At 62.8% G+C, this 8875-nt stretch overlaps 1 protein-coding gene across 1 annotated transcript; it reads left to right on the top strand.

Annotated features, from left to right (window-relative positions):
- Window positions 1-246: 246 nt before the first annotated feature.
- TLR9 (toll like receptor 9) lies at window positions 247-4752 on the top strand. The gene is made up of 2 exons (XM_062199961.1): window positions 247-285; window positions 1666-4752. The coding sequence occupies exons 1-2, from the start codon at window positions 247-249 to the stop codon at window positions 4750-4752; spliced, it is 3126 nt and encodes a 1041-aa protein (XP_062055945.1).
- The last annotated feature ends 4123 nt before the right edge of the window (window positions 4753-8875 follow it).

Raw genomic sequence — 8875 nt, 5'->3', positions numbered from 1 at the left:
AGGTGGCTGGAGACAGGTCCTGTAAGACTCTGGTGGCCACTGTGTAGATGTGGCTTTGACTCCAGTGGCACCTGTGGAGGGGTCTGAGCAGAGGAGGGACCCCAGGCGTCAGGTCTGAACAGGTCTCTCCAGAGGCTGTGGGGCATGAGAGCAGTGGCAGGGCCATCAGAGAGGAGGTGGCAAGGGTTCAGGCCCAGGCCTGAGACGCTGGGGGCCAGGCAGGCTGGTGGAGGCGGAAGTGGAGGGATGAAGGGGCCAGGTGGAGATGCAGCGTGCGAGGGCCGAGTGAGGAGGCTCCGCCAGGGTCCCAGCGGGGCCAGCTGTGCGGCCGCCCCAGGAGCCACATGACTGTGCTCCGCTGGTACTAGGGGAACCAGAAATGCAAAAGAGGAGTTCCTGTTTCCAGCAGAGGTGACCAAGCCGTGGCCAGGCAGATGAAGCCCCAGCCTCCTGCCCACGCGGCTCTGCCCCTTGGGAACATGAGCACCCATAGAGCTCTGGGGCCAGGGCCCCGGGTGGCAGCCTTTGTCCTGACAGTACCCATGGGCAGGTGCACAGGAGGGAGGGGAGAATCCTCCTGGGATGTGGGAGGGCCCTGGCGTGGGGGGCAGCACAGCTGGCCCCATCTGGAGCTACCTTGAGATCAGACCTCTTGCTGACCCATGGGTGGGCTCTGGGCCTTCAGTCTGCCCTGGCCTCCCACAGGAGATGCGGGCCTCTGCGGGAGTGGAAAGAGGAAGGGGGAGGGGCTGCTTGCCACTGCCCTATGCAAATAGCCTCTGACTCAGCACGCCCCTCTGCTCCCTCCGGGGAGTGGGGGACAAGAATGAGGACACTGTTGTAAAGCTCACTTCCTCTGAGAGCTCTCACCCAGGTGTGGCTGCCCCGACCCCTGGCCAGACCCCCGAACGAGCCCCGGCTCCGGTCATGGTAGGACGGCAGCTCTCGGCTTCCTGGGGAAGGGGCAGAGGGTGGGCCTGGCAGCTGTGGGCAACAGTGGAGGGGGCTGTCACCCACGTGGCCCAGGGGACACTCAGGGGACCCTGCGGGTGTCAGAGCAGAAGACTTTCTCTGAGCCGCGAGACCCATACCTGTGTGGCGGGTGAGGGGCAGAGCCTAGGGCTCTGTCGGTGGGTAGCAGGGGCTACAGGCCCAGGGCTGCCCAGGCCCTGACCCTTTGCTGCCTGCCGCCCCTCTGATCTGTTCTGACCACAGCAGGTTTAGGGCTCTCAGTCCAGGTGAGACGGACAGAGGCTGAAAGCTGGCAGAGCCCATGGTAGCCCAGGGCCCTGGGTGGCAGCCTCATTCCTTATTGGGCAGAGGGCGGGAGGGAGAGGCTGGTGGGGGTGGGCAGAGAGGGGGTTTCAGGGTGGCTGGAGGGAAGGGATCCAGCCGCCACCTTGCTCAGGAGGACAGAGAAATGGTCCCAGAGCAGGGAGGGGCAAGAGGGCGAGAGGCCCAGCAGGCCTGAGGGCTGCTTAGCAAAGAAAGCTCCAAACGCTGGGTCTGCACCCCAGGCTTCAGCCCTGGCTCTGAGCCGCGGAGCTGGCTTGGTGATGGAGCGCACGTGCTCTCGGGCCTGGGGGGCGGGGGCGGGGGGCTGTGCAGAACAGGCGGAGGTGGAGCTGGGGCCTGGACCCTCACCCAGCCCCCTCCTCCCCACAGTGTCCCTGCGGAGGAGCCCCGCGGCCCCTGTCGCTGCTGGTGCAGGCTGCGGTGCTGGCTGCGGCCCGGGCCCTGGGCACCCTGCCTGTCTTCCTGCCCTGCGAGCTGCAGCCCCACGGCCTGGTGAACTGCGACTGGCTGTACCTGAAGTCCGTACCCCGCTTCTCGGCAGCAGCGCCCCATGGCAACGTCACTAGCCTTTCCTTGGCCTCCAACCGCATCCACCAGCTGCGCGATGCCGACTTCGCCCAGCTGTCCAGCCTGCGGCGTCTCAGCCTCCAGTGGAACTGCCCGCCAGTCAGCCTCAGCCCCATGCGCTTCTCCTGCCACATGACCATCGAGCCCAACACCTTCCTGGCCGTGCCCACCCTGGAGGACCTGAATCTGAGCTACAATGCCATCACTACGGTGCCCGCCCTGCCCAGCGCCCTCGTGAAGCTGTCCCTGAGCCACACCAACATCGTGGTACTGGACCTCACCAGGTTTGCTGGCCTGGACGCGCTCCGCTCCCTGATCCTGGACGGCAACTGCTACTACAAGAACCCCTGTGGGAAGGCCCCGGAGGTGGTCTCGGGGCCCCTGCATGGCCTGGGCAACCTCACCCACCTGTCGCTCAAGTACAACAACCTCACGCAGGTGCCCCGCGAGCTGCCGCCCAGCCTGGAGTTCCTGCTTTTGTCCTACAACCGCATTGTGCAACTGGAGCCGCGGGACCTGGCCGGGCTGAGGGCCCTGCGCGTGCTCGACGTGGGTGGGAACTGCCGGCGCTGTGACCACGCCCGCAACCCCTGTGAGGAGTGCCCCCGCCGCTCCCTCTCTCTGCACCCCGACACCTTCAGCCACCTGAGCCGTCTGGAAGGCCTGATGCTGAGGGACAGCTCCCTGCACACGCTGGACCCCAGATGGTTCCGCGGTCTGGGCAACCTCACCACGCTGGACCTGAGCGAGAACTACCTGTACTTCTGCATCACGGACACCACGGCCTTCCAGGGCCTGGCCCGGCTGCGCCGGCTCGACCTGTCCTTCAACTACCACAAGAAGGCGTCCTTTGCCCAGCTGCGGCTGGCGCCGTCGTTTGGGAGCCTGCTGTCCCTGCAGGAGCTGGACATGCACGGCATCTTCTTCCGCTCGCTCGGCGAGGGCTCGCTCCAGCCGCTGCTCCGCCTGCCCCAGCTCCGGAAGCTGCACCTGCAAGCCAACTTCATCACCCAGGCCTGGCTCGGCGTCTTCGGGGCCTTCCAGGGCCTGAGCTTCGTGGACCTGTCAGACAACCGCATCAGTGGGGCTTCCGGGCTGGCGGCCACCACGGGGGAGACAGGTGGCACGCAGCAGGTCTGGCTGCCGTCCGCGGACTGGGCTCCAGTCGCCAGAGGTGGCCGCGGCTCTGAGGACTTCATGCCCCACTGTAGCAGCCTCAACTTCACCTTGGACCTGTCCCGTAACAACCTGGTGACGATCCAGCCGGAGGTGTTCGCAGGGCTCTCGAACCTCCAGTGCCTGCGCCTGAGCCACAACAGCATCGCGCAGGTAGTCAACGGCTCGCAGTTCCTGCCGCTGACCAGCCTTCGGGTGCTGGACCTGTCCCACAACAAGGTGGACCTGTACCACGGGCGCTCATTCACGGAGCTGCCACGCCTGGAGGCCCTGGACCTCAGCCACAACAGGCAGCCCTTCAGCATGCGGGGCGTGGGCCACAACCTCAGCTTCGTGGCCCAGCTGCCCACCCTGCGCTACCTGAGCCTGGCCCACAACGGCATCAGCGGCCGTGTGTCCCCGCGGCTCTACAGCACCTCGCTGCGGGCGCTGGACTTCAGCGGCAACATCCTCAGCCGGATGTGGGCCGAGGGAGACCTCTACCTGCACTTCTTCCGAGGCCTGAGGGGCCTGCTCCGGCTGGACCTGTCCCAGAATCACCTGCACACCCTCCTGCCCAGATGGCTGGGCAGCCTCCCCAAGAGCCTGCGCCTGCTGCGGCTCCGAGACAACTCCCTGGGCTTCTTCAACTGGACGGCGCTGGCCCTCCTGCCCAACCTGGAAGCTCTGGACCTGGCAGGAAACCACCTGAAGCTGCTGGCCAACGGCAGCCTGCCCAACGGCACCCGGCTGCAGAGGCTGGACCTCAGCTGCAACAGAATCCGCTCGGTGGCCCCCGGCTTCTTTGCCCTGGCCGTGGAGCTGCGACAGCTGAACCTCAGCAACAACGCCCTCCAGACCATCCACTCGTCCTGGTTCGGGCCCCTGGCAGGTGCCCTGCAGCTGCTGGACGTGAGTGCCAACCCTCTGCACTGCACGTGTGGCGCGGCCTTCCTGGACTTCCTGCTGGAGGTGCAGGCCGCCGTGCCCGGGCTGCCCAGTGCTGTGCAGTGTGGCAGCCCGCGCCAGCTGCAGGGCCTCAGCATCTTTGCTCAGGACTTGCGCTTCTGCAAGGATGAGGCCCTCTCACGGGCCTGCTTTGGCTTCTCACTGCTGGCAGTGGCCCTGGGCCTGGCCGTGCCCATGCTGCACCACCTCTGTGGATGGGACGTCTGGTACTGCTTCTACCTGGTGCTGGCCTGGCTCCCCTGGCGGCGACAGTGGGCTGTGGACGCCCTGCCCTACGATGCCTTCGTGGTCTTCGACAAGGCAGAAAGCACTGTGGCCGACTGGGTGTACAACGAGCTGCGGGGGCAGCTGGAGGAGCGCCGTGGGCGCCGGGCGCTGCGCCTGTGCCTGGAGGAGCGGGACTGGCTGCCTGGCCAGTCGCTCATCGAGAACCTGTGGGCCTCAGTCTACGGCAGCCGCAAGACACTGTTTGTGCTGGCCCACAGCGACCGGCTCAGTGGCATCTTGCGTGCCAGCTTCCTGCTGGCCCAGCAGCGCCTGCTGGAGGAGCGCAAGGATGTGGTGGTGCTGGTGCTGCTGCACCCGCCTGCCCACCGCTCCCGCTACGTGCGGCTGCGCCAGCGCCTCTGCCGCCGCAGCGTCCTCCTCTGGCCCCGCCAGCCCAGCGGCCAGGGCAGCTTCTGGGCCCAGCTGGGCACGGCCCTGACCAGGGACAACAGCCATTTCTATAACCGGAACTTCTACCGGGGGCCCACGGCTGAATAGCTCAAGAGCCACGGCCGGGAGGGGCTGCACCTCCGCAACTCCTGACCTCCCTGCCTGGCATCCTGGCCTCTCACAGCTGCCATACAGCAGGCACTTAATAAATGCTGCCACAGGAGTGAAGGGAAAATCGTCACGGGAGCCAGGTAGCAAGAGCTTTTCCAAACAGGGCAGGTGCGGGGTGTGGTGGTGGGGATGCTGCTTGGGTTTGAGTCCCAGCTCAGCTCCTGACTCCAGCTTCCTGCTAATGCAGGCCCTGGGAGACAACCAGGTGACGACTCAAGTAGTTGGGTCCCTGCCACCCACAGGGGAGACCTAAGCTGAGTTCTCAGCTGCCGGCTTCGTTCTGGCGCAGCCCCAGGCAGTTAGGGGAATGGGTCAGTGGACGGAAGTCTCTCTTCTCGGCCTCTTTGTCTCTCAAATAAATAAACAGAGTTGGGAGGCCGCTGGGAAGCACGACTCCAGCTGCTGCCTAGGAAGGTGAACCCAGGTGCACGACTGTTGGCTTCTAGCACAGGTCACTGCCCCAAGCTCACAGACGCAAGACGCACTTCCGGAGGCCTCGCACCCCTTGAATTATGGACACCACCTCCCCGGGTCTGCAGACTCCTCCCCATCTCCCATGAGCGCCCCCCCACCTCGCCCATTTAAACCTCACGGCCTCCCTGCCTTCACTGGACCCCAACCAGAGCGATCCGAAGCGATGTCTAGTGAATCACACTTCCTAAGGCCCCCATAAAAGTCCTTCTGACCTTGGTAGTTTCTCCCTTTGAATGGGTCCACACTGCCGACAGCCACACAGCTGGCCGAGGCGTGAGTGGCACCAGAGATGGAATTCTCCAGGCGTCCATGGAGCGAAGACAGACAGGCAGCTGCCTGGGGGAGCTGCCACCGCACAGGACGGTCTGCGGGCTCACGGCAGCCTAGCTCATGGACGCCTTTTCTGGGGAGTCTGGAAGTGGTCTCCTTCCTGGAGAGCAGGGGCAGATCCTCCGCCCCTCCCTCCATGTATACACATGCACACACACACACACACGCACACATGCTCACACAGGGCCAAAGGCCAAAGCCAGTGCTCTGCTCTGCTAGTCCCAGGCACAGCTGGGTAGCCGGGCTGTCATATATTGCTCTCGGGCGCCCGTCTCCATCACCTCCTAGGCTGAAAACGACTTGAGAGCAGAGACCTTGCAGGCCTGGTTCATTTCCAGCTCCCAGCAAAGTCCCTAGATGAGGAAGCCCAGAACAGTCCTTCCAATGCCTCGGGTAACGTAAGGTGCGTCCCGGGGGACTGCGCCCTCTGGTGGCCGTGTCTTTGGGCCACCAAAGACATGAGCCTCCCTGGGGCACGGTGCTCTTGGAACCACAGGGTGAAGTCACCACCGGTCTCTGTGTTTCCACCTAGAGGTGGGAGCTGGGTCTCTGATCTGATATCAGAGGGAAGCCTCAGTGAGCGGCCTCCTGCCTACAAAGGTAGAGACTGGCTCTTGCCTCCCAAAACTGCAAGAGCTTGGGCTGGAGTCCCAGCCACATGTGACCTGGACCATGTGTGTGTTTCAAGTTTGTTTGTTTGTTTGTTTTTAATTTACTTTATTTGAGAGGTAGAGCGACAGAGAGAGGGAGCTCCCACCTGCTGGCTCACTCCTCTCCTCAAATGCCCACAATGGCCAGGGCTGGGCCGAGCTGAAGCTGAGAGACAGGAAGTCAGTCCAGGCTTTCCATGTGGGTGGCAGGGACCCAAGCACTGGAGTCTTCACCTGCTGCCTCCCAGGGTCTGCAGTTAGAAATTGGGCCATCATGTGGGACATGCAAATTCTTTTTTTTTTTTTTCCTGGACAGGCAGAGTGGATAGTAAGACAGAGAGACAGAGAGAAAGGTCTTCCTTTTTGCCGTTGGTTCACCCCCCAATGGCCACTGCGGCCAGCGCATCGTGCTGATCCGAAGCCAGGAGCCAGGTGCTTCTCCTGATCTCCCATGCGGGTGCAGGGCCCAAGCACTTGGGCCATCCTCCACTGCCTTCCCGGGCCATAGCAGAGAGCTGGCCTGGAAGAGGGGCAACCGGGAGAGAATCTGGCGCCCGGATCGGGACTAGAACCCGGTGTGCCGGCGTCGCAAGGCGGAGGATGAGCCTGTTAAGCCACGGCGCCGGCCATGGGACATGGAAATTCTAACTGCTAGGTCAAACACCTGCCCCCCCCCCCCTTTCCTACAAAGATTTATAAAATCTAGGGGACAGGTACTGTGGCTCAGCAGGTTAAGCTATTGCTTGGGCTGCCCATATCCCATGTCAGATCTCGGTTCTGTGCTTTTGATTCAGCTCCCGGCTAATGCCCCTGGGAGGCAGAAAATGATGGCCCCAGTGCTTGGGTCCCTGCACCCTCGTGGAAGACCGGGATGGAGTTCTGGGTTCCTGGCTTTGGCCTGGCCAGGCCCTGATTGTTGGGGGCATTTGGGGATTGAACCAGTGGATGGAAATCTCTCTCTCTACCTTTCAAATAAGCAAATCTTTTAAAAAGATTTGAAATTTCAGATCTTTAAAATTTGAAATTTTATATAAGGGACAGAGAGGAGAGAGGTTGCAGTTTTTGATAGGCCACATAGATTTCAGCGCACAGCTGGGAGCTCCCTGCCCACCGTGTGGAGACCGCCCATCAAGGTGTGCACCCCACAAGCGTGTATGGAGTCGTGGGTAGTGACAGGCCCGGAGCCCTGGAGGAGCATTGTCCTGGGCCGGCAGCCTGCACTGTCCCCACAGCCACACCTGCTCTTTGGCGACAGCAGAGCCAGGCCTGAGCCAGCAGGAGAGTGGAGTCAGCATGGCTGGCCCAGGCCACTTCTAGGCCTGCTGCACTCAGGAATCTGGTGGCAGGGCCGGCACTGGCTGCAGACAGCTCCCTCTGTGGCCTGGCTGTGGCCAGCTCCTGGGAAGGGCTGCTTTGTCCTCCTTCCAGGGAATAGCTATGAGACAAGTGTAGGCCATTTTCTTCTTTTAACAGTCTTCTTAGAAATAGTGTTCACTGTATTTGAAATGCAGAGAGAGACAGAGACAGAGCAAGAGCGAGATCTTGCCTCCACTGATACATTCCCCAAATGCCCACAACAGCCAGGGCCAGGCCAGGCTGAAGCTGGGAGCTGGGAACTCCATCCTGGTCTCCCACATGGGTCGCAGGGACCCAAGCACTTGGGCCATCTACTGCTGTTTTCCCAGAGTGTGAATTAGGAGGAAGCTGAAACAGGAAGTGGAAGCCTGGAGCCCCACATGGGATGTGTGTGTCTCAGGTGGTCTCACCAACTCGGCCAGACGCCCACCCCAACTTCCTGTTTCGGGCCTGGGAGCAGGGCTTCTGGCGGGTGAGGTCCCCTGCTCTCTGCCCATCTGAAAGACAGCAGGTATTATTTCCTTGAAAAGAACACAAGAGCAGTCTGCTCCCCCAGGCCAGAGTCTCAGGGTGGCCCTGAGACTGTTCTGGCAAAACCAGAGCAGGCAGCAGGGTGCTGTCCAGGGCGCCACACGTGCTCGCAGGAGGCACAACTGCCTACCCACTGGTAGCCCCAGGTGGCAACCCCCCTACCCCCACGCTCCCGGGCCTCGTGCTTTGGGGGCTTTGGGGCAGGGAAGGGCCCTTGGAGATGAAGTCTCAGGACTCGGGTAGGGGGGAGGCACATGGGGCTGGGGTTGCATGAGTGGGAGGGTCCCCGGCTCTGCACCACCCCTGCTCTCAGGGCTGGCGGGAGGAGGCAGATCCACTGCTCAGCATCAGGCAGGTGCCCGCCGGGCTCAAGGCTCTGGCCTCTGCTCTCCCAGCCTTGCCTGCCCGTTAACCCTGGAGGCAGAGGGAGAGAGCTCAGACCTGACTGTGGAGCGTGGACCCTGCCTCTGCCATTGCGGTTGTTGTGGGCAGTTTGCCTTCTAAGGAGGGTCTCGTGGCTGCTGACGGTCTTACCGCCCTGAGCCAGCTCCCATCTGATTGCCTAAGCTAAGCAGGCTCGGGCCAAATCCCACGTGGGTGCTCACCTGTCATACATCTTGGTCGGTGAGGGGGCGAGGCCAGAGCCACTTGCAGGCCACTGCTGGGACTCGCGGGCACGCGCATGAAAGGTTGGCGTGCAGGACCTGCAGCTGGTCTGG

This window comes from Lepus europaeus, chromosome 9, assembly GCF_033115175.1.
Source record: "Lepus europaeus isolate LE1 chromosome 9, mLepTim1.pri, whole genome shotgun sequence".
NCBI classification, from domain to species: Eukaryota; Metazoa; Chordata; class Mammalia; order Lagomorpha; family Leporidae; genus Lepus; species Lepus europaeus.
Note: the sequence above shows the minus strand (reverse complement) of the source record. Positions and strands in the feature narration are given on the sequence as shown.